Source organism: Aythya fuligula, chromosome 1, assembly GCF_009819795.1.
Source record: "Aythya fuligula isolate bAytFul2 chromosome 1, bAytFul2.pri, whole genome shotgun sequence".
NCBI classification, from domain to species: Eukaryota; Metazoa; Chordata; class Aves; order Anseriformes; family Anatidae; genus Aythya; species Aythya fuligula.
The window spans coordinates 89,987,944-90,013,900 of NC_045559.1; the positions used below are offsets into that span (position 1 = coordinate 89,987,944).

Here is a 25,957-nt window from a genome sequence, read left to right on the forward strand (position 1 = left end):
CTTATGTTCAAGCATGGATGATTTCAAGTGTGAATTCACTCTGTGAATTCAGTTCAGGGTTCTGCCAACACAGAAATGCAGCTGAAAACAAAACAACGTAAGCATGACTTGACTTATGAACTTAGAATAAGTTTTAACATAAAATATTACAATGTATCATTACAATTAATATACTAACACATTTAAGAAATCAAGTCAGTATGTTTGTCCAGGTGTTCATCTCCTTCTGAATTAACGTGTACATTATTTGGCATCTCAAAAGGCATGCGGTTAATACACCTGCATTTGTGTAACCATTACTGGGTATAAGAAACCGCACAGCGAGATCTTTTAGCCAAGCACTGCTCTAGCACACATCTCTGAACTACACTTAAACGTGATGATACTGGATGATATTAGAATTCTTCCCTATTTGTATGCAAATTTCATCCACAACTTATTACAGTTATTATGAAGCAGAATTGCCAGCATATTCTCCTCTTCACTGCACAGCCTGGTTCAAGTAAAAGAAAGGCCAAACAAAGTATGGCAAAGCTCTCAGTCAGTTTTAGGAATTCATTTTATTCAGCATGTTAGCTAATTGCTGTCCATTCTTACAAAATTTTCCTCCCAGTTGGTCTCCACCCAATTTTGGGGGTTTCTGCAGCAGTGATAACACATTCAAGGAGGCTGACTTTGCAATCTTCCTAACCAAGTTAGATAAAACTAGCACAAATTTCTCAAGGAAATATTCTTTCTTTTTGAGTTGTGCAGACTGAAGAGATTTAGGTGAAAGTTTAAATCAAGCTCAGAACTTTGGGATGGTCTATTCACCTTATTTACTAGTCTAGATGAATTTACATTTCAATATCCTTTGACACTGTCTGAACAGTTTTCCTTGACCAAAAATAATGTTGCTTACTATTGTATAAACTCATAAAGTACATCAAGCACCAAATAAAAGACATCTTGTATCCTGATACTTTTTTGTACCAAATTTTAAAGCTGCCTCATCACTGCCATTTACCCTTCACTCTGGTTCAAATCCAGCTGTCCGGCAATGCATGAAGTTGCTCAAGAGTTGATTGCCAGCATGAGCTCATTATGTGTTCAGAAAATCCAGCACAACTCTTTTCTCTTTTACATGCCCTCTGCAGGCAGTTCCTGATTCAAGGATATTGTTACACAATTGCTGGCTCAGTTCTCAGTTATTAATTTAGTTGCAAAAGAAAATGAAAAAAAAAAAACTATTTTAAGAGAAGAATAGATGCAGGGCAGTGCTGAATATTTTGGTGGATGAAGCGTAGGTGGATGTCACACTTTTTACAAACATACACATCTTTACTGGTTATACACCCTAGGAAAGGTCATATTCTCAGTTATTTCTTCTAAAATACAGGCACATACACATGTGATTTAATAAATTATTCAAATCTGCCGACTTCAAGTTTAGTATTAACAGGGGCATAAGAGATGTATAAGCCAGCAGAAGATCTGACTATATTTCATTTGTATTCAACAGTGACAGGGTAGGAAACATTGAAGTCGTGGGCCTTATATAAAAATATATTGCTGTGTATACTGTGCCACCTATTAAAAATCAAGTTCATTGTTGCTTTATACCCCATACTCCAATTCCAAAGCAGGGACAACTATCCCAAACAGAATATTGGTCTTGCTGCTCCATAAACAAAGCCAGGCATTCAGAGCTAGCTCAAGGGAATGCCTGCAAGGCACTTCATTCTCCTGCATATACTTATCCTGGTTGCTAGCAAGGAAAAAGGACATTTTACGGGAATTATGCATTTTAGGGAATCAGGAATTGTATGAGAAGTCTGCATGTTTTCTTATATTAGCCTAATTAGTCAATTAATGAAATTATATATATATATATATTTGAGCAGATTATAGAGTTGCCTGCATGTCTGTACCATTTTCACGTGAATGACAATTTGTTTTCAAATGAATTGACAATTTTAATACTATCAGGTCAAGATCCACTTCTGTCTAACTTCTGTCTAGACAGAGCAATTCCATTCTCCTGGATCTAGTCACTCTCTCAGGAAACTGTATTCTAAAGCAATCATCCCTAAACCACTGGGAAAACATACCTTTTACTAACTACCAGATGCCTTTAAATACCCAGTTCTAATCTTTCCATTTCAGCAGCTAAGCCAATTTCAAGTTGTGACCAGTTTTAATGTCCTTAGATCAATTGGGAAAGGTCCTCTCTTTCCGTAACTACTAAAAATGACAGGAGAAAAGGAAGCCTTAAATTGTACTAGTCTCGGTCTAAACAGTCCACAATGTTTCTTCACATTTGGGATTCATTCCTTCCATCCTGTTCAGTAAAAGCTGCAACCTTTCTATGGGATAAGCTGAAGTGAGAGAGGACTGAGAGGGCATTTAGCAGGGTGAACATGAATACTTTCCTATATGCCTAGTTGGTTTTATTGTGGGGAAAAAAAGGTGGAAAACACCAAAGACCATTCGCAAAGTGCACGGTGCCACCAGAATCACCAGAATATCCAGAACGTGGAATAGACGGTATTTCTGGCGTGAAATTAAAAAGAAACAACAACAAAAAGTTTGCTTAGGATGAACATAGAATACTAGGCCAATTTCGTCACCTATTAGAAGCACAAAAGTAGCCTAAGACTCTTAACAATATGGTCAAGGGGTACTTGTACCTTCGGAAAATATCTTGAGAGTATTTATATTACCCCTCTACAATACCTTTTATTTTCCAACATCTACATAGATCAGAGTCTGAGCTGAGTTCAGCGGGTACCAGAATAAAACCAATCCACTGTTGCTAAAACTATGAACCATCCTGCAGTAGCTCCAGCTTAAGCCAGCACCTGGTCCCTAAAATTGTAGGGGGTATTAGCAGTCACCAATGTCTTTTCTTCTCTGAGGCATGTCACTCTAAAACAGAGCCAAAAGCACAACCAATGCTTCTTTCTTTAGCTGATGTACATACACAGAAAGTGTAATCAACACTGCTCTTTAAAGACAACAGTGGTGTTTAATATTAATGCAATGGGAAATGTTATGCTCTCTGCTTCCAAACTCCAATGAACAAATACACTAAGCAGATAATGTAACCCTAAATGTCTTAACTAAAAGCAATAGTTCCAGTATAGGTATAGTTAATTGCCTTAAATATATATTTGAGTTGAAGTACATACACATTGCTGTTAGCTTCTTTTAGGTCCTGTGCTTTCAATGATGACATTTTCTTCAAGTCGGAAATGCTAGTATTTAATTATAAATTATATCAACATTATGTTGCATATTGCATTTGTAGTATTGGACATCCAGAATATATTATCATTCATTGTCACTAGGAAACTCATTGACAACTTGTTTTAGCATGAGCAAGCTAAAATTTTGAAGTTACTCTCCTTTAAAGTAATTAAAAGGAGAGTATTCCCCAACACTTGCGTCTTTCTCTGTCTAGACACATTACAGAAAACATTTAGTTTCATTACAGGAGATATGTATAAAAGGGTTTCTCATCTTCAGCGTTTGTCACTTCAGGATTTTGATAGCTTAACTGTAAGCTTTAATGAATATGCATGCAGCTAGCCACTCTGATTGCAGAACTAAAGAAAGGTGTCTACAGTTCCAGTCATTACATATTAGCACGAGAGTTACAGAAAACCATGATCACCTATGCTTCCGGTGATGTTCAGCTTTGTTTTCACACGGTTTCACAAAGCATTAGGTATTAAAGCTGCTATTAAATGGTGAGAAGTACACACAATCTACACTTTACACTACGTTCAGGGCTTTTTCCTCTTTCCAAGGATCTCAGAGTACCTGAAAAATATGAATCCCCACTATTCCTGCAATATAGCTACGTAGATATTACTTATACTGGATTCTCTGTAGAATTGTGCATATCCTTGCCACTGAACTGATTCAAAATAAAGTTTAAGTGATGGCTGTGAACTCAAACACTGGATTGGTGATAGAAGTATGGAGAGATCCCAGGAGTACAAACTCACAGAAAGGAACAAGTCAACCTTTGCCAGAGAGATCTTACGTAGATCTCTAGTGTCTTAATTACTTTGTGTCTATCACCTTATTTATGCTTTTTTATTCTACAGTTTTCAGCCTGGAGCAGACACCCAGAACTGCCTTCACTTCTTCATCACATTAAAAACAAGGCAACTGTTACTTCTGTGCTTGTGCAGATTTACACTAAGATCACTGACATTACAATGATGAGGGTAATACAAGAACCAGGATTCATTTCAGGCTAGAAAAGTGTAAAGAAAAACAACATGAAAATCCTCAGAAATTTAACAGATTTCTTAAGATATCATATCCTGATAAATCAATGTTTTAATAATTTACAAGACAATTCTAGCTGATCCAGTTCTCTTGTCTTGCTATTTTTTCCATACTGACATAACCCAGAGTTAAAGGGACAGCCTAATTTACTCCTCCTTCCCTATAATAGGCAACAGGATACAACATGAAGTTTAATCTTCTCCATACAAGTACTCGTGAAATCTTCTGTAGCTTCTGCCACAGAAGGTATAGGTTATTCTGTAACATGCAGAATTGGAATATGCCCCTATAAAATAATGCATCATTTCATAAAAAAACGCATCATATCATAAGCATTTCCAGCAAAGAGAATTAAGTACACAGTTCTCAGAACTGTTTCATTGCTTCTTGTTCTGAGTTAAAAACACACACATCTCCCTTGTATACTGCTTACACTGCAACTTCAGACAAATTATCCCATATGATCTGTAATATGATTAATACAGTACAATCTCTTAGGATGAAAAACTCCCACAAGTGAAAATCCTTAAAACAAATATCAATAGCAAGCTGTTCCAACAACAAGAGCTGTTTGTTCTCCTTGAAGGATCTCCTAATTCCACTGTTATCTGAAATTCTTCCCAAAACAAACTTAAACACAAAAAACCCTGAGCAGCACCCCAATAAAAACAAAAATTAAGAAACCCAAAGGTTCTTGATCTCATCTCTATGTTCCTAAACCATGACAACAGCAGCATGCAAAGCAAATTGCATACAAAGCCTTACCAAGTTCAGTTATGTAGGTGTTTCCTTCTGAAGGTAAAGGAATGTACTGATTAGAGAAGAAGCTGCTTCCGTAACCCAGGACAAAACCTTCAAGTTTGGTGTTTTGACTTGGTCGAAGATACCTCATGCAAACGGTGTCATCTGTTGCATTGATCTGAACTTTCAGGCTCTGTCTTTTCACTAGGAAAAGAGTAAAAACAAGAAAAGATCAAAATGTTTTATTGTGTAACTATGTATTCAGCAAAGGAATATGACAACATGTAGGACAGTTCAATTTGTTAATTGCAATTAAGAGTTGCAAGGTAGAGTCTCAAAGCAACTGAGTGTATATCAACTATCATGTAAAATTGTTTTCCAGTATGTCCATTTCTTCCCCTCATTAGTTTAGTATTATCATTAACTATCACATCTACGATTGCAGTAGCAGAAGAGTACATGAAGTAAATGAAAAAATGCAAGTATCTTTTCCTTTAAATACAGGAGTTATAGCAGTATTATAAGACTCACTGGTGACAAAATTGCAAATCAGGAGATTTTTTTCTTAGTTAAGAAGAAATTTAAAATGATGTTTTAACATGAAGTTAGCCATATTACAGGATTAGAGGATGAATAGTAACTATGTCCAAATAAAAATGTTACAGTTATGATTTATTTATTTTCTGCTGTGTTCAGCAGGAAATGTAATTTTCCAGTTGGAATTACACCAGGACACCTAGACTAACAGAAAAACTCAATGCAAAATTACAAAGAAGTTTTTTTCAATGTTGAATTTTATGCTTTCCAGAGGAGCAAGTAACAAAACTTTAACTTGTAACAACATAGAATGAATTCACAACAGAATAACCAACTTTATAGACTGCACAAAAGTGTTTCTTCCTCTTTTTCTTGAGTGAGGTAGGATTGGTTTTTTCTTCCCTCGTACTTAAAACTTTATTATTCCCTTGTCACTTTTAGGTTTATCAAATTTTGAGAACTGTTGATTGACAGTGCTCAAGAAAAAAAAAAGAACAAAACAACACACAACAAACTAAAACAAACAAGAAACTAATGATTCTTCTCCAGTAGAACATTTAGGGTTACTATTTTTCCTTGAAATACAATTTTTTACATCAGACAGGTTTTCAGGCATTGCCTGCAACCATGAAGGCTGAAAACACTTTTTCAGGAAAAAAAAAAAAAATTTCACCCTTTCCTTCTAAAACCTCAAGAAAACCAATGAGAGACGTGTCATCAAATAGGGTAGAGCAATAAACAAATTCCTTTTCTTTCTGTCTCTTTTCCTTCTCTCCCTCCTTCCCTCCTCTGTCTCCTCTCCCCACAGGTAATTGCAGACTGACGTTCAAAGTTTCTTCAGACCAGCACATATTGATTCTCTGCAATCACACCGCTTCCCTTTTTCTGGAGAAAATACGATGACAGCAGTTGCTGAGAGGCCACAGTCCCCATTCTCTGAAGATGATTTAGTAGTAGTGATGAGCACCTGCAGTTGTCTGCACACTGATTGAAAAAAAACGAAGCCAAACACTTCATGCCCCTTTCCTTTAGACAAAGGAGCACACAAGTAAAACTGATGGAAAACATGTGCCTCCGATTAGACCTTTTCTTTATCTGAAGACTGATCAAGTAAAAGCACTCCGCCAGGAAGCCATCCCAATTTTCCAAAGGCAACTCTGCCAGATTCTGGAAGACTGCAGGAGCTGAAGAAACCTCGGCGCCAACAGCATGACACCGGCCTGGGGGAAGGGCCACGGCTGCTTCCTCATCTGGGCGAGATCTGAACTTCTTCCGTTCTCACTCTGGGAGACTCCCAGCGTGTGCAACTTTCAGCATCAGCAACGCTGCACGCAGCAGAAACCAGGCAGAAATCCCAACAGGCTTCCAAGCCCTCTTAATACGCTCCATAAAGGTGTTTGGTAAAGTCTAGACCCAAGTCTAGGATTACTGTCTCCAACTGACAGCAAATTACGTTTGTTAAACTTTAAGTAGGCTGCTGAACTCTGAATTACAATACCTAACTTTGGAGAACAAAGCATAAATGAAAGATGGTCTCCTTTAAATATTCATGTCTAAGAAGAAAGTAAGGCTTATAGTATTTGATTCAAATATAACAATTAGATTTCTGTATTAAAACTTTTAATCAGACCCAAAAACAGACTAAAACAAAGATCTATTTTCATTTTAAATATACAATAATTTCACTTTTTTTGTTTTGTTTTGTTTTTTACAATCACTTATACATAAATACCTCACAGTTATATTTTACACTAATTGTAAGAGCTAATTCTAATTCAAGATTGAATTCAACTAGTTTTGACCCAGTTAGATACTGTGCCTTATTCGTAAGTTATCAGTTATAGTGACATAGGAATTTTATTTCAGCCTAAACATTTTGAGTGAAGTTTCTAACAACACAAAGTCTAATGGGATCCCATGAGCAACATCTCCAAGGCAGGAACCTTAAGACCTTTTCTTTATACCTAGCACATCAAAACAACCAACAGAACTTTTAAGCTCAAAGCCAGTTCTAGTGCAACATAAACAGAAATAATGAACTTTTAAAAATTGAGAAGAAGGCAGAATAGAAAAGGAAAATAGGAGTCTTATTTAAAATTAATAGATTTTATCTAAAATTCTTGTCCTGTGCACCCTGTCTCGACAGGGGAAGTCCTTTCTTTCTGGTTCACTATTAAGCACAGGATCCTTTCACTGATTTTCAATATTATAACAAACACCACAGAGTCTTCACTGTATTTTGGGAAACTTTCTTTCCCTCTCCTTGGAGAGCTAGTTATGGTCTAAGCTCTGTGCTCTCCTTAACATATGCCCCAGAGGAAAACCATCTCTTGCCACCTCTATAAGCTCCTGATAACCACTTCCTTCCCTCCACACAGCACAAGCTCCCCTCGCAGAGGGATCTCTGCAACGACCCATTTCTCCCCTTGCTGCCTGACCCAAAGAGCAGCACGGGGCAAGGCAAACCAACGGCTTTCCTCATTATTTAGCTGCACCTATTTAATGGAAGGTAACTGTGCTAGAGCAGCAACACAGTTCACTTCGTATGAGTGCACTGCACTCCCTCCATGAGCTCCACGTGTTGTGGCACCACCAGAACTCAGGGATGAGCCACGACAGCTCCAGCAGTGACCACCAGAGGTGAGGTGGGCCTGTTCCTGACGTGCACGGACAGAAGTGCTGCAACCAAGGCCAAAGCCAGCTATAAACAGGAGATAATATAACAGTAATCTGTTGATCCCTGAGCTCACATTACGTGAGCTGATGGGCAGCAGTCATGTTCTCTCAGGTGAGGTGCAGTCAGCAGGGTTGCAACCAGCTCTCGGGTTGTCCTGACAGGAAAGTCCGCCTCGCTGAATCCCATACTCTCTTCTACCACTAGGGCCACTGAAGCACTAAAGGTTCGTGACTGAAATCACTGACAGTTTGCTAGGAAACGTAGCACTTGGGTGCCAAGGAGCAGAAGGCTACAGAGAAGGAGTCCAAACCCAAACAATGACAGGAACAGAGGGCAGCAAGCAGGCACAGAAAGCACTGTCTGTCTTGGCAGAGCCACCGATGCACTACCATGCTTGGCACAGACTCCTGGTAAGAACGGTCTCTCTCCCCAGAGATGGTCAGCAAGCTACTCAGTCATCGGGTTGGCCCTCTAGGAAGCCAGGCAGCCCTTGGGCCTGCCGACAGCTCAGCCCTCCAAAACGTTTCCAGAAGGTCTGAGGCAGACCCGTGTGGTCACCAGGAATCCACGTGGAGACAAGAGGTCTGCACACAGCTCAAGGCTACTTGCTGCATGGACACTGCTGGACTATTCCAGAGAGAGCCAGCCTCACACAGCACAGATGTAAGGGACTTCACAGCAATCAGCCTGGTGAACAGGGACGGCTCTTTGAAGCGCATTAGCAAAACAGGTTTCATTTGTGTTGATCCCACAGTACTTTAAACAAGTCCCAAAGAGAGCAGGCATTCCCATTCTGAGTAATATCATCTCCGTCTTGGCCACCACACAGATGAACATTCATTAAGCATGATGGAATAGTCAAGGGAAGTCACAGGAACTTGCAAATGTATTTGATTTTGAGAAAATACCCTTGCCATATCATTGTTTTAGGACACCACCATCACCACCATCCCATCTTCTCAGTGAAAGAGTAGAGTGATAAACTAGAGTCCCTCAAATCCCAGTGCAAAAAAGCTTTAAAAGCATCTTACAAAAAGAAAAGAACGCTTTCAGGCACAGAGCAAGGCAAGGTTGAATTTTCCTAACTCATACTCACTCGTGTCAGTTTTTGGCATGCATTATTGAAACTCTGCTCTTAAGTATTTGCATTTGTGGAGTGATTCTTTCACCTTCAGGCCATCACTAAATGGAAGATTCTGGGATCCATAGCTACCTCTGAAATACAATCTTTCCCTCCTAGCTTGCCAACAGAAATTCCACACTGTTCTGCAAGTATTTTCTTCAACAAAAGTCAATCGATGGCCAAAACCAGTATGACAAACAGCGCAGCACACATCTGAACTAAACACACGTTAACTGCATCAGACCTCTTGCAGTTAGAGATCACTCCAGGGAAAGGATGCTTCGCCTGCAAGGGGAACGACTGTTAAAGGCAGCCGGATGAAATCAGCTACATTGTAATGGAACCAACCCCTGATAACTCTTTTTAAAGAAGAAAATAGCTATAAAATGGCCTGAAGAATCCAGCTGGGAGCACCAATAGTTTGACTAGTTGGAAGGAAAGAAAAGAGGGGAAAAAAAAAGAAAAAGAAAAAAAAAAAGCAGTCACGAATAGGCAACAGGAGCCAAGGGCAAATGAACATTGAAACTTTAGAAAAAATTAGCTATAAATGACCTAACTGAAATTCACATCTTTAAAATGCAAAAGCAGCTACTGAACATACCATATAACAAATATCCAGCTGAATATTTTGTATGAGCTTTGGATACACTGGTGATTATCTGGAGTATTTGCTTTTTCTCATCTCTTTAATTATTCATGGAGCAACAGAGGAAGTGAAGGGAGAATTCAGAGGCACTGCTACCAACCACCTCTTAAGCTTACCAGCTAGCTCTACCTGATGGCTCATATTTTGCTACAAGACAGAGTACACCAATTTTCTATTTCCACTTCCATAGCAAAAGTTCAGTCAAAGCCCTTTTGACTATTTGACTTCTCAGTTCTAACATCCTGCTAAGAGATCATAGTTGGAAAGCAGTCTGAAAAGGCAAAACACACAATTCCTAGAATTACTACAAATACGCTTATATAATTCCATTGCTATTTAGTAACTGTAAAGAAGTAAGGAGATAAATACAGAACTGCTTCACTGGGCACGTTGCATTAGAACAACACTTGTTTAGTAATTCAGTGATGGTGACAGTGGTATTTGCAACCTATAAAAGCAAATAAAACCATCTGAGAGCTTGCTTCCCAAAAGCACAAACGAAACAATTTTGTTTCGGTTACACAGAAGGCTTTAGCCTTCGAAAATCCATGTCCAGTGCCCCACCACATCCTTGCAATACTGTTGGTAACAACAGGCAGGCAGTTAGCACAAAGCTGGCTCATTTGATTTTCATCTGTTTCAAGGAACGTGAGAGAAATGGGGTGATGAGGTGACTGGAATTTGAATTAACTGGCTCTTTTCTATTTCTGCCCAAAACCAAAATTATAGCTTGGCCCTGTAAAAGAAACCATCTTCAGCTGAAGTGCATTCTATTTCTCTCGCCTGCTTAAGCAGACAGATCAACAGCTGGCTGATAATTCATTAATTGGTAACTGACACTTTCAGACCTAAGCCTAAGTGCAGATATAGCAATGAACTTCAAGAATGAAACAAAAAATGAAATGTATTAACCTTTTGTTTTGTTTGTTTGTTTTGAAATACATTTATCTTGGCAACTTACGTTTTGAGCTATCTGTTCACCTGCTGGACTAGCAAAAACAGTGCTGGGAGAAGATGCTCCGCTCCCACTTACTTTAGGATTCTCGTGGTGTGCTTCAAGTGTATGTGGCCACTTGCGAACATACACAATCCTGGTTTTCATTTTAATCCAATGAGCAAAAAGCCATGAACTCTGCCCTACAAAAGGGTGAATACAGCTGTACTTCATTACAGCTAATTTGGCTTCGTCATCAGAATTCCTTTTGCCTTACATTGAAACTGTTTAGTTTTCACCATTTCAAAGATTTTTGAGGGCATGAATGAAAGACCCAGCACTGCCTCCCAGAGCGCTAGACAAATGAAGCATACCTTAAGAAAATACATTAGCACCATCTATTTGTGACCACCACCTCACTTACAACTTCTAAATTGCTCACAGCAGCACTTTCGTTTTCCAAATCTGGTGCCATAAGTACCACCAGCCAAGATTTAATCTAATTTAATAATCTAACACTGCAAGTTTTGCTATTTTATATTTTTGTTTTCACTTTGGCTCCCAAACATGGAGAAATATTGGTTGTTTGGCTCAAACCCAAATATAGCTTCAAATGGGAAACATTTAAAAATAGTTCTGTTTCTATGCAGTAGAATAAACAAGAAACACTCCTAGGCCACAACCACAAACCAGGGAATAATTTCGGGTGGAAGGGATTTCTGCTCCCCTTGCTCAATGCAAACCCCATCAGATTGGGCTGCTCAGGGCCACATCCAGCTGAGGCTTGAATACCTCTAAAGACAAGATTTCCATAATATCTCTAGGCAACCTGTTCCAGTATGTATCTTCCTTGGGGCTTAAAAAATATATTCCCAATATCTAACCGGAATTTCCCATGTTCTTGCTTGTGCCCATTGCCTCTTCTCATATTGCTGCGCACTTCTGTGGAAAGTCTCTCTTGGTCTTCTTTGTGTCCTCCAGTCAAGTAGCTGTGATCAACCATCTTAGATTGTCTTTCTCCTCACAGGTTACATAAAATACCAGTGCTCCTAGTGGCAGAACCCACATGAATAAATCCTCTGAGTGATGAAAATAGGTGCCATACAGACTGCACCCTTAAAAGGGGTAAGAAAGCACATCTTATCACAAGTGGGTAAGCTGAAAGCATTATACATGGTTTTGCTGTTTGCAACTGAAATTCCCCAATGAAATGAGCTTTTCAAAAAGGTTATTATGCGAACACTACATATACAAGCCAAGCATTACTTCAGAAAAAGAGGCTGTCAAAATACAGCACTTCTACTTTTCCAAGCGCATATCTCTGTAAAAGTAGCCTACCTTCTAAGCTTCCACCCTACGCTCACAGGGTCTTTCTGCTCAGACAGTTTACAAAACAGAACAAAAGCAATGCTGTCCTTAGCTACGGACCTACAGTTGTTACATGCAGATCTACTGGAACATCTGTAGGGATGAGTAATCAAAAAAGTTCCAGCAGTCCAATTCCCATCCAAGTCCTAACACTCCCAGCCTCAGTTTCTCCCTCCCCCAGCCTGCTGGTTCTGTTCATTTCAGTGCCATTCGGCTGGTTCGAGGCAGCAACTGAGGAGCAGAAACCATCATTCCATTTGGAAACGCCACTTTTTCACTTTCAGTGACACAGTTTGATACAGAAATGATAGGTATTTCTTCTTTTGACTATGACACTTGAAAGATCAGACAAAGAAAGCTTGTTATTTTAAGCCTTTCTATTAATAGTTATTTTATTGATAACTAGAAACTAGTCATCAATGGCACATTGTTAAGTTGTGAAGGTACAAACTCCCACTGACAATTAGGAAGTAGATGCGATAGCATCTGTCATATAAGCACAACTTGTCCTATAACTTGCAATAATTTAAAAGGGGGGAAAAAAAAAAAAAAAAAAAAAAAGAGTTCACCCAAGAAGGATGCAGGCGATAAAACTTCCATTTAACTCATGATGTCTGGTAAACAGGGGTAGCTGTGTTTCTCCAAAGGAGATCTTAATGTGGAAGAGGAAGCCACCTTATGTCAGCCAACAGCAAATATAGAATTTTAATTTTCTCTGAGAAGTGAGCTAGAAGAGGCTGTAGCAAGATAACTTCAAAGTAAAAAGTGCTTATTCTAATGTAATACTCCATACTGCATTTTGTAGCTCCTCTTGATGCTGGGAGAAGTCTTTTCGGCCAGTACAATCACAATACAAAAGCTTGGTCCTTTTGCTTGTTTTCAGAAATTGCATTTAACAGCCTGGAGTTCTCAGGTGGATGTTCTGTCATCAGTTGTCTTGAGATATGAGAATAATCTGTTGAAATGTTCACTTCACTCCTTGCCTAACTCCTAATAAAGATGCTTTTAGGAAGTTTTAAATATGTTTCTTCCTGTCTATGCCTGTAAAAATACTTTTTATTTGAAAGATAGCAAATTTTTAGGCAGATCAATGTTCTGAACAGCCTGCGCACAGCAAATAATACAGCATAAAATGTAATTTCCCCCCTAAATTACTTCCTGTCACAGGGCAATTTTGGCATCATGGAAACATGCCACAAAAGGAGTATAAGTACATTAAATATCTAGTAGAGAAAAAAACTTGATTTTTTTCCCCTGTATAGGATGTTCCTCAAAAATGTAACACAGTAATTTATAATTACACTCTAGATGTGTCCAGACTTAAGTTATGAAAGTGATTAAAAGCAACAGAATTGTCACGCAATGTGGACTGACTTTCAGAGAGGGACGCTGAGATGTGGAGTAATACTTCCTATTCCAGAATACTTCTGGTCACCGAGGGCAGTAATTCAGTCAGTGCCAAAGACTTCCAAAGGACGAGATGCACTGTGAGGGCCCAGGGTCAGCCCTATCCCTTTCAGTGCCTTTTCTCACAACAGTCTTTCATCATTACTGCAACTTTTTCCTTCGGTTAGAACATATATTTCGTTATCCTAATGCTAATCTGAATCACGCTGTTTTTAACAGATACAAACATAAGAGACACTTCTCCGAGAAGCAGAAGGAAGTTTGGCAAATTTGTCCTCTTGAAGTGTACTCCTTCCACCCTGTCTTGTGACAGCACTTATATCACATAACTATACACTTCTTAAAAGCTTTGCCAGTTCCTCTCCAGTGATGACTAGAGTTCAAAGCTGAATTAATTCACTGTAGCTCACTAATACTATAAGATCAGTGAAGACAGAGCAGACATAAAGGTACAGTTGTCAGCAATTTCAAGGTCTATCAATCTAAATATACATTTTTACAAATGCCATTTTTCTCATCTCTTTTTGGACCACTCAAGCACTTTGTTGAAGTTCCTTTTCATTATATTGTTTACAAGGCTCCTTACACATTATAGTTTAAAATTATTTTTATTCAACTACATCTAGTAACTATCCTTATTTTTGAGGTACAAAGCTCAGAAGAGTCTGGATTTAAATGTGGGATGCTGCTCCAGTGATGCAAACCCCATTTCTAGCTTTCACTCTGCAGCCCATTCATTTCCCAAGATCTGTTAAAAACATATGGCAAACAAAATTGAAAACAAACAAGAAAACTGTTGTTTGAGAATAACCAAGCCTGCTACTCTGGTGGAAACAGGAATAGGAGTTAAACTTGTGAAAAATTCCTTGGACAGAGGCCTGACAACCTGTCTCTGACTTGTCATGATACTGCCTAATTTTTCTTTTCATTCTTAGGAAATTCCACTCATTTAATTTCTCAATCTGTAAACTTGTGTCTAAAGGTAAACAAACATGCATGTGCTAAACATTTAGCTTCAATAAAATTCAACATTGGATGATTCAACATTTCTAAAGGTTAAGTATGGAACAAAACCTATCTATCATTTTCAGCGGACAATGCCCCCTGAAAGTCCTTCAAGTTGAACTATTTTCAACAGGCATTACTTTTTGAAACAACTGCATACAAACCGCAAAACTTAAAAGGGCATTATTTGTCCACAAAAAAACACCACCAAGAACTCCTTCTTAATGAAACAATGTCAAACCCTTATTTCAATTTGGATTATGGATCACTTATTCGTGCTGAGAGAGCTTGATTTGGACCTGATAAAATTATCATCTCCAAAGCACTGTTCCCCTGGCTTTACTCTCAGAACTAGATGTTTATTGTTGTTTTTTTCCAGACTGGCCTGGCATGTCTGTTTCTGGGCTGATGCAACTCCACCTAGACAGAGCTGACGAGACAGTGCCTGCATCTTGCCCAAAAGAGCTGGTCCCTCCAATCCTGGCTCCCTCCTGTCCATGGAAATACGTCCAAGGCACCTCCACCCAGGCTGGGCCACGAAGAAAACCCCATCTTGGCCAAAGAACCTGACAGAATCAGCATAAAGATATTCAACAGAGGAATGCAGAAGACTGCTGGGAGGAAGAAAAGCCTCCCAAGTGTTCTACGTCTAACTCCTTTTTAAGCCTTCAAGAGCACCAGCTAATGCAAATACCAAAAGATAGATGCAGTCTTCAGACATGGCTGCATATGAGGTAGTCATATTTTAGAGCCGGTTAGCTGAATAAAAACATGGACTTGGTCTAAGAGCTCCTCCAGAGAGATTGCTCAACAAGACATTAAGAGTTTACAGAGTGAGGAACTCGGATGCTGTTGGTCTCACTCTGCCCACAAATCAGAAGCAGACTGAAGTCCACAGTCATTTATGCTGTTAACCTTAATGCAACACGTTTCTTAAGAACCTGTTCATCAGCGGGCAGTGCTTGGCATTGCCGCTGGCATTACTTATTCAGTGGCAGGCAACGTTTACCATTACCAACCCCTTAACACTTGTCAATGCATTTTTGAAGAATCAAAATCAAAAGAGTTAGTGAAAACAGCATTTGGACTGTAACTGCACTTGCTACTGAGAGAAGAGTGAAGATAGATGATACTTTGCAGCCCATGCTGTTATCGTGCATTACTGAACACGCTGATAACCTGCTTCATGGATTGATGCATACTCAGATTGCAGGTTCCCACGTTGCGGCAGTCATTTTGAAGTCTGTTCCTTATGTGTGATCACTCTGTATTACATCAGAATACATATTTTTATTTTATTTTATTTTTTTTCAGTACTTACCTTTTGGGTTGATTTGCTGTGTGTCTACTCATTTGGGGATCTCTTAAAACACTTGGGGAGCTCAGGAGTCAGATTTTAAAAAGGACTATGAAACAACTGATGGTTAGAAATTATCCTTTCCTCTGTGTTAGAATAAAGCAACTTGGATTTAACAAGGAAAAAAGAAGTCTTAAATGAATATTTGCATATTTTCCGTATTTGTAGAAAAAAATAGGTAGCCCTATACCAAAATTCTCTTTCTATGTTAAATATTATCTTACTTGGCACACTCCAAACAGTTTAAACAGCAAGTCTTTGGCTCACTTTTCTGTCACACCGGCTTAAAAGATAGTTTCAAAGCTTTTTCTCATAGATTCATTTTACCTCCTCTCATTCATCAGATAGTTATTTTTCTAAAGGGAAAACTAGTGTTTAGGCAGCTAGCAGTGTTTGCAAAATACACGAAGAGGGAATTTGACATCAGTATGTATTGACAACTCTCAAGACATAAGCTCACCTACGAGTATCACAATCATCAACAAATCTAGGTGTGTTTCAAGACTGTTGCCTTTTCCATCTGAAGACTTGATCCCCAGTCCTTTTATGCACTCGTCCTCACTTCTAAACCAATCTCTTATCACTGATTAGCCAGTGCAAATGAACCATTTCTTTTGCACAGGGCACTCTAATCCGAATCAACATGACAAGATCTAGAGAAAAAAAGCAAATTCAATGACTAGAAGGAAAAAAAAAAAAAAAAAGCCTGAGCAAATAGGAGTTGTCTCACTTAGAGGAAAAGAATGTAGATAGAATGATGATGCATACATACAAGCATGTAAAGAAACAAACAAAAAGCCAGGGGAAAGCAGTATGAAAAGCTTCTGGTCCGTACCTGTAAAAAACAGAAGTAATTGGCATAAACCATAGCAAGGAAGAAAGTTGAGAAACAAACACTGTGAAGCTCTACAACAATCTCAGGAATAAGCACGGGGGGACAAAGAGATTTCATGAAGGCCTTTTCAGACACGTTTCTTTGTATGAACTAGTAATTTTCCACTTAAAGGCTATGCTTTTTTCTCCTGTACCCCTAAGTATATATCAAAAACCCTCAAGAAGTGCTGCCCTCCCCAGTGCTATGCTTGAATTTCAATATCTTACTTCCTCTCTCTCACATGTGGATATTGAAAATCCAATAAAACACAAATAAATTATGTGAATAAATAGACAAGCATAAGAGAAGAACTGCCAGGAAGAGAAAAATATTACACTGCAATTGCTTGAGGAATGGCAAAAAAGAGCATCCAAGAAGAAATGAACTGTTCAGCCTAACCTCAATTGCCAGGAGGATATGGAACAAATGGTCACACCTCAGCACACAAAGAACACGAGGAGATTCAAAACAGCCAGCTCAAATTTACCATGCCCAGACTGTCTGACCAATCCTGCTGCCTCCTTTTATGCTATTACTGGCTTTGTGTACCAGGGGAAAGTAGGGGATGTCATTTACTTTGACTTGGCAAAGCTTTTGACACAATCTCAACGAGAATCCTTCCAGCCAAAGGGGAGAAATGAAGACTAGACGGGCAGAGGATAAGGTACATGGAAAACTGGGCTCAAAGAATAGCAGCCAGTGGTTAAAAGTCAAAAGTCCCCCCGTCAACAGCCTTTCTGGTTCTCAAGCGATATCCACAGCAGTTCCTAAATTCATTCCAGTGGAGGAGAATGTTTTGCGATTTGTGTACACTTGGCAAAGAACTTGGCAAATAAAAGATGAGTTGCACATAACCATCTGTTTCCAAATTGACTTCTCTTAAGGGAGATAAATTAGTTTGAGACACCCATTCAGAAACTGGTGCCCATCAAGCTACATTCCTCAATCAGCTTTAGAGGACAGCAGTGCAACTGGTCAGACACTGCTGCATGCCTGATGCATCTGTGAGCTCCAACATTTTGTTCCCTGCCCAGGTTTGATATTTCAGTAAACGTACCTTTGCCCACCTCTCAAAAAACACAGTCCAGTCTCTAGTCTTTGTCATAGGTTCATAAGAGAATGAATAAAAATGATCCAAAATAAGATTTATTTGAACAGACGCAAATACCTCATTAGAAAGTAATGTAATAACCTATTTGTAGTAGAAACATCTAGAAACAGAGAAGTGCAATCTACCTGTCACATTGAAATTGCATATCTAGGGACTAGATCCATGGCAGCCGGAGACATTTAACAATTCTTGAATGTATGCAATCTTATCAAAATACGCATCAGACTTTACTACTGTCCAATGGGACTTCATTCCAAGTTATAAATCCCTCATTATGCTGTGTATAGCTGAAATAAACCTCTCTAAAATAATATGTAGCAAATGATGAAAATGGAAAAGGTATCCTACGTTCTCTGAAGTCATGATGGCTTTTTACTTCCAATATTGCAGCCATCACATGATCGAAGTATCTGAATTCTCTGCTCAAAATCTTCTCCAACATCCAAGATACACAGGACTTCAAATAGTACAAGTATTAACAGCTTTGGATATGCACTTGGCAATGACATTTGCACTACTCTGTGTTTTAACTTTGGAGCAAGTTCCCTACTTTTCAGAGGCAGGCAGCTGATAAAGCAATTAAATATACGAAGCACACATCAAAATTTCCGGTGTTGCTGTACATCACATGCTAAACTCAGAAAGAAGACTCAAACTTTATCAGTTACCAAAACCAGTAACCAAATATGAAATGCTATTATACTGCTAGAGCTGTAATTTGTTCTTGTCCATGCTTTCCAGTCTATCAGCAAAGCTTTTACCTGTTTATTCCCTTTCAATTTAGAAAGTTATAGACACAAACAAACAACCAATAAAATAAAATAAATTTGCTCAGTATTTCCAGCAGAGCAGTCATAATGAAGTGGTTTCACGTCTGCTCTTGGTCTCCAAACTGAACATTCTCACACATGTCATAGACACTAGCTGGATACAGCTGAGTCCTATAAGGACCGATTCCAACTGCATACAGCTTTTTCCAGCTGGAAAATGTATCTCATCTTGCACCACTGGATGAGATGAATCTTAGGACCGATGACCTGGCTTCTTACTTAAAAATCAGGCAACATATTAAGAAAAATCACAGGTGACCTCTTTTGACATATATTGACACGCAGTCTGAGTTTGCAGATATCACAGGAAAGCTTTTAAAGAATTCAAGTAAATGCCAACAGAAAGAAGAAACAGATTTCCACTAAGTCCTTGTGTCTGGAGATAGAAATCGCTATTGAGAGAAATATTTAACTATCTTAGGAAGCGATATCAAATTCCAAAACTTGGCAGAAATACCTTATTTAGCACCGTGAACACCTTGTGAAGCAAAGGCATTGTTAACTAGGCTTAAGAAAACCAAAATATGAAGTAATGTTAAATGGTTCTACATCCATGGATTAGAGGCAAAAATGGAAACAAATACATTTATAATAAGTTTATGACCCAAAAAAATAAAACCAAACCCAACTATGTGCATGACTAAGAGTGAAATACAGTGACCAATCCAAAACACTATTTTTTTTCCTTATTTTTGCTACAAAGAAACTGTTTCACCTATTCTCTCACCAATTTTCCTTCCTACAGAGGATATGTTAAACAATATGGAATTGACCTTCTTTGACTGTATTTCCAAATCCTAAACCTCTTTCATCACCAGCTCCTTTGTCACCACACTACCTTTTATGTAAGAGAGCAATGAAAGCAGTGAGGAATACTCCCTACTACTAACCCATCTTTATATGTCCATATTTACTTATTTTTTCACTTTTTTTTTTTTTAATTAATTCTCCATCTGATGTTTTATTGAAAGAATAAAAAATGGCATTGAAGAAAACACTAAGAGCTGCACAAAAAGAAGGTTTATGCTAATTTTGGGGCAGGATAAGGGCATGCATGCATATGCCCAGATCCATCAGCTAGGCAATTAGTGCATGACTGACTGTGCGTTTTTGCTTGTACTTCACTCAGGAATGTATCCAATTGTTTGTGGTAAATTTATGGTATGTAGGAATTTATGTTTCTTTCATCACTGGTCTTGTAACCCAGTGTGCAGTAGATTACATTAATTCCTGAGGAATGTTCTCTGATTTAAGAGTATATGAAGTACATACATATTGCTTCATGACTTCACAGCATGTGAGTTTAAAGTATGAGATGATCTTTCCCAGGCCACTTCTGTTTGACAGCTCACAATTTTTTTAAACACTACAAACGCAAATTCAAAAAATACAAAGAATAATTAAAAATGACAACAACAAACACAGAAAAGCCAGATCAAAGGGGAAAAAAAAAAAAAAAAACATTCATAGTGCCTGAGATTTCTACACTGAAGTAGGGTACAACTAACAGATCTATCTACTTCCTTTGAAGTAGGTTGCTTGAGAATCTATAACTCTTCCACAGCCGTAATACTATGAGTGACATTATATCCCCTTCAACTATAGTAGTAGCATTTGACATTCCTTGCAAATTTCTGGAAAGGGAGCACAATAAACATCCAATACATTATTTAGAAACTTTGCTTTCTAAGAACTCATGATTGTACATTAACAATATCCTAATGCTTTTACCAACTATTTGACCATGCAACTAGAACTAGGGAGTAAAGGAGGATTGGGAAAAGCCTAGAAGATGAAAACAAATAATTTTTAATGCCATATATTTACCAAAAGTGAACAATTGTGTGGGGATGTGTATGTACACGTGCATGTGCATGCACACTGCTGTGTGTGTGATAGTTTGCGTGAAATTACCCTCACAACTTCACATCTTGCTTACTTGTGTGCAGGTGTGGTGTAAGTAAGAATCTTCCACTGGAGACAAAAAATACACAAAACCTGTCCAAAATTTAAAACAAGTTATTTAGTGTGAAAAAGTTTGCATAACTGACGTTTCAATCCTAAAAAAATAATAATAATAATAATCTTATTTATGATGTTTAATGTAAAGAGTTGATACAGAGACATTAAAAGCTGTATTGTTACTACCACTACCAAATGAGTCACAGTAAATTCATCACCTACTACACCTACTAAGGAGAACTGAGTAACTGGTGTAAGCAGGAAGACATTTTTAATAGAGTTGCCAGATTTTACTTTCCCCAGAATTCAAAGAACAAGCAGGAAGAAATGCTGAAGAGAAGCAAAATTTGTGTTTGTAACTTTGTTGAAGCTAACAATACAGAATGCTACCAGTGAGGAGCTATTTCATGGCCAAGTTCACAACAGCAAGTGCCTGTTAATAAGCTTTATGACCAAGGAAGGAGACCTACTGATTCCAGCAGAACGTGCGATATCCTCCTATTTACCGAAGACAGCCTAAAGGAATTGCTGGTTCCCAAACCTGCATGAAGCCATTTCTCTAACCCCACAACATGCACAAGCATACACTGTGCTATAAATAAAGAACTGTGCAGTGCCACTTAATCCACCCACCTCAGTGTTCGTGTGAGCCAGCAGTAATGGAACCCGGCCAAAACATCCAGGTCAGACAATATGGTTTTCTTCCTATCAGTGGCATCCCACAGCTCAAATTCCTACTGTCTTTCAGACCATTGCACCCAATCCTTTATTTTCAGCATATGCTTGTGCATGTTGTGCAGACACAGTGAGATTGAAAAAGAGAACTGATAAGTGATAAGGCCTGAAGTCTTGCATTTTTTTGGCTGCATTTTTCTTGCTCATGTATAGGCTTGAACTGTGGTAATGAGGGAATCGTTTCAAAGTCAGAAAACAACCTCCTGGGACATTTCAGTTTTACGTATTTGTGTTTTTGAACCAAGCACAACTTTGTGTGTTCTAAAATGTTTCCAGACTTTTACATCATAGAAAGAAAAATTAATGTGAATAATAAATAAAAAGCAGAGGCAAGGAGCTGACAAAAGGAAAAAAGATTTTCCCTATGTAAGTTCAAAACTGATGTTATCCCACACACGCTGCCAGTCCTCTAAAATTGGCTGGGTTTCCAAAGTATTAATTATGTAAACTCATATCAAGCACTCTGCAGCCATTTATAGATTCATAAACCAATGTCACAACTGCTGCTGATAGGAAAAAAAACTATCACAAACTCTTACTGCTTTACTGAGTTATGCTTTTCCTAAGCAGATCTGAAGAATAATGCAAAACCTTTCTGCAAAACAAAAATGCAGAAATAACTCTACAATTTCCTTCCCACTTTGAGAATCCATTTTGCCATTGACTCCCCAGCTTGAATGATAGCACTGAATTACAATCCCTTATTAGGTAGGGTCAGGAAAATTATAGTGTTAGCACAACACAAATAAATAAATAAATCCCACCTGTACATGTAGATATTTCTTTATGTTGGGTTTCATTCAAGCAGATTTCGTCATGTGGTACCCTGCTGCCTTGACACATTTGTTCAAGGTCAAGAAAAAACAATTGATTCACTTGCCCCATTTATTTTTCTTCCAGAAAATGATCTGGATAACATTCAATCATTACAGTGAAGGATTTCAGCAGCAACTCTGAAGCAATTTACAAAACAGAGGTTAAATTTTCTCTGCCAAGCTCTGTGCAGCAGCCCCCTGCAGCCAATGCTCCCCTCTGGGTTGGCAGACTAGCTCGCTCCAATAAAAATGCATGCCTTACCTCCCTGCCTTTAGCATAGCTAGCATCTGCAATAGCTACTGCCCAAGTATTATCCATGTTTTATTCATTATTCTAAGCAAGTTTTGATTACATGCCTTTGGTTAGGCAATGAGTGCAAAAACCTTTACTTCTGGTGGCCAAAATGCAATTACTACTTCATCAATGGCTGAAATTCACTTGATGGTTCAAAACTTGGCCTGCTTTTTCTTCACCTTGACACATCTCATGCTGGCTTGCTTGAGTGGGGAGGCCAAGGGTTGATTTGGCCAAGCTGTGAAGACAAACAATCAGTACCTTTTGAGGGAGAGCAGTGCCAGGCAAGTTGGCCCCATCCCTTCCTACACAAAGGTGTGATTCATGCCAGTAGTCATTTTTAAGAACATGATCCTCAAAGCAAAGTAAGACAAATAACAATTTCATAAAGCAATGCCACATAACGTACATGTGGGCCTATATTGCAGAAAACCTAGGTTCAAACCAAGAGCATTTGAACGAAGGCCTTTCACTACAGACTGTACTCTTTTCCTAATGGCAACCCACTTCAGGCTGCTGCCTTTCCACAACATCCGTACCTGTCCCTCTGCACATGCATCTTAACGTGACACAGCTGCTCAGCCCATGCCAGCGAGCAAGTCCCCGGCCACCTCCTGCAGAAAGCAGCTGCTGAGAGCATTCCGCACCCACAGACGTGTTCAGCTCACCACTAGTCAAGTCTGCACTTGAATTTCCCCAAGGAAAAGAAATCCACTAGGAGCTGCATGAACAGTTCCGACTTCAGCAGGTTACTGCTAGCTGTTTTCTGCCCCTGGAGCAGCCAGCCTTCTGTTTGCACATGCAATGTGCAGCACACACCTGGGAAGCCCAGACCCTCCAGAGAAGCAGCAGACCCACTGACCATTCACAGCACCACCGGGCATGCAGCCTGACAAACACCCCTGCTGCCTCCACAGACAGGAGCTCTGGCCAAACAGCAGCAGTAGGATTTCACTTACAGCCCTCCCTCAAGTGAGTTAGGTAGCTTGACTTGCTGGAATGGCTAGATGATACCGATTAGTATGTAAAAAATACACTGAAAATTAATATTTAGAAAGAGATACTTGGGAATGCGAAAATTCAAGTGAAGAGGTGGAGGATTAGACAGATTACCCAGCCCTGAGATCATTTTAGAGACATTCACATGTTCTGGAATTTAATCCTGGCAGAATCCACCCGCATGCATCACTGTCACACCACTGCTTGCTCCAGTATAGAAATGGAAATCTGGAATTACAGATTATCTTTGAACTTGGACGCCTGCCACTCAGTACAAGGTTTTGATATATTGTCATGCGATCCTGGGACACAACTGGTCTGTCTGATAAGGTAACTGATTAAATGGTCTGCTAAAATGCCAGGATTCTTATGGGTTGTTTTCATTTTCAGCAAAGGAGGAGCCAAATTTGCCATGATATATTTACTGACTGAAATCCCTAACCACTCAGTTACAGCACATAAAGAATCCCTTTGGGACTTCTCATAGGACTTCACTGTCACGATGAGCCATTCAATGTAGGAGAAGTATTTCACACAAACCTGCTCACATGAGCACGTTCATCACTAGAAAGCGAATCTGGCTAGATCTTTCCCCCTCAGGGTATGAAATTGATTCCACTGGTCTCTATAGATAGAGCAGCAGGGACTCTGGAGCCTCAGCTCAGCAGTTTGTGACTCGAAGAAAGCAAAAGAGCTCAGTGCAATTTAAGCTTGCTTAGCAGGGCAGACTAGAGCTCTTAATAGAATACTACCACTCATTTTAAAAGCACCTAAAGATCACAATATTTTGGATTTATCTTTACAGACATTAAAAAAAAAATGTTCAGTAGTTCTGGTTCTCGTTAATAAATATGTTTTTTAAAGGTTAAAGGACTGTATATTTTGAAAAATAGTCCCCCAAAAGATGTTTTGTAAACTATGGACAAAGAAACACACAAACCACATGTCATTTCACTCCTTTTGAGATATGTTGATACAACAGCTTCATTATCTGCTCAAACAAGCAAATTTCAGGAGATGTTTTTCTGTGTTACAATCTCTGTTTTTCTAGCCTACAGCTACCAGAGGGGTGCTGTTAAGCTGGGGACCAGGGGACAAAAAAGCGTAATGATTAACTTGGCTGTTTCAGTATAGTGACTAGGATACATTTTAATAACTCAACATTGTTTTAACTGCTTGACACCAGTAAGTGAAAACACATGCCTCATTTAACCTCTGGTTAGGAAGAAGTATTACATAACGTAGCACAGCCAACAAATTTAGCAATGAATAAAATTTCCCCATTCCTTTCACAAATGTCAATGGTAAGTTCAGAAGGACACTGTAAATACAGTGTTCACTCTCAAGCGGATGTCAGTTATAATTACCATAAAAGCAAACCTTAGAAAATATTGCAGATAACCACCAGCTAACATTCCTGTATACTTACCAAACAAAAAAGTTAGATAGAGTGAAACTATTATTTTTCCTCACTTATCCCCACAGCTGACAACTGCAGAAACAAGACAGTTTTGGATCTGGTTTTTCCCTATATCAGTCTGTAAGTCAGGCTTTTTCACAGTCCCACAAGGAACATCAAGTCTGTATTCTTTTTCTCCTAAAAAGGCAGCAACAAGGAGGAAGGTGAATTCAGGTTTCCTGAGTGTTTCCTGGAAAGCAGAACAGGACAGACCTGACTCCTGGAAAGTCCAACAAGGATGGCCTGAATTCCAGTCTACCTAGTGACTAATGCAAACAGTTGGCAAACCACAGAGGCCAGAAACATGGCAATAAAATAAATACAAAACAAAACAAAACAAAAAAAATCACTCTTCTTTTTTGAAAATGTATAAAGTTTGAAGTTTATAATAAGGAAATGGCCTCAAATTCTTTTCAGCTTTAACAAAGGAAAACAGCACATGAAGATATACAAAACCTATCTGAAAGAGAGATTATTGTGAAAAAGTGCATTTCTATGCACATCTATGTTGTAACTGGAAAGTCAACTGGCAAAATCAAAATGATGCAATGTTGTTTTACCAAGCACTGAGAACTTGGTCCACAACTGTTGCCTTCAACAGCATCTGTATCAGGTCCAGCTGGAAAGATGCCAGTGAAACAGTTTACAAAGCAGTACAGTCTTGTGAATTATGTACCGTAACTTGTTCCTTTGTGATTCTGTGACATTGATTTTTCATCTTCCTCTCAGATTCAGGATGCTCTGCTTACTAATTCATCCTCTAAAGACAAGACTTTTTCTCTGTACTCAATTCCTGTCTAG

General features: G+C 38.8%; 1 protein-coding gene across 19 annotated transcripts in view; it reads right to left on the minus strand.

The window, feature by feature from the left end:
* The window catches only part of ABI3BP (ABI family member 3 binding protein), a 147,912-nt gene that overhangs the window by 118,773 nt on the left and 3,182 nt on the right, over positions 1-25,957 (minus strand). For all 19 annotated transcript variants that reach the window (XM_032184821.1, XM_032184839.1, XM_032184831.1 and 16 more), the window contains exon 2: positions 5,047-5,226. In XM_032184821.1, coding sequence (XP_032040712.1) covers positions 5,047-5,226 — 180 coding nt within the window. The remainder of the gene's footprint in view (positions 1-5,046; positions 5,227-25,957) is intronic.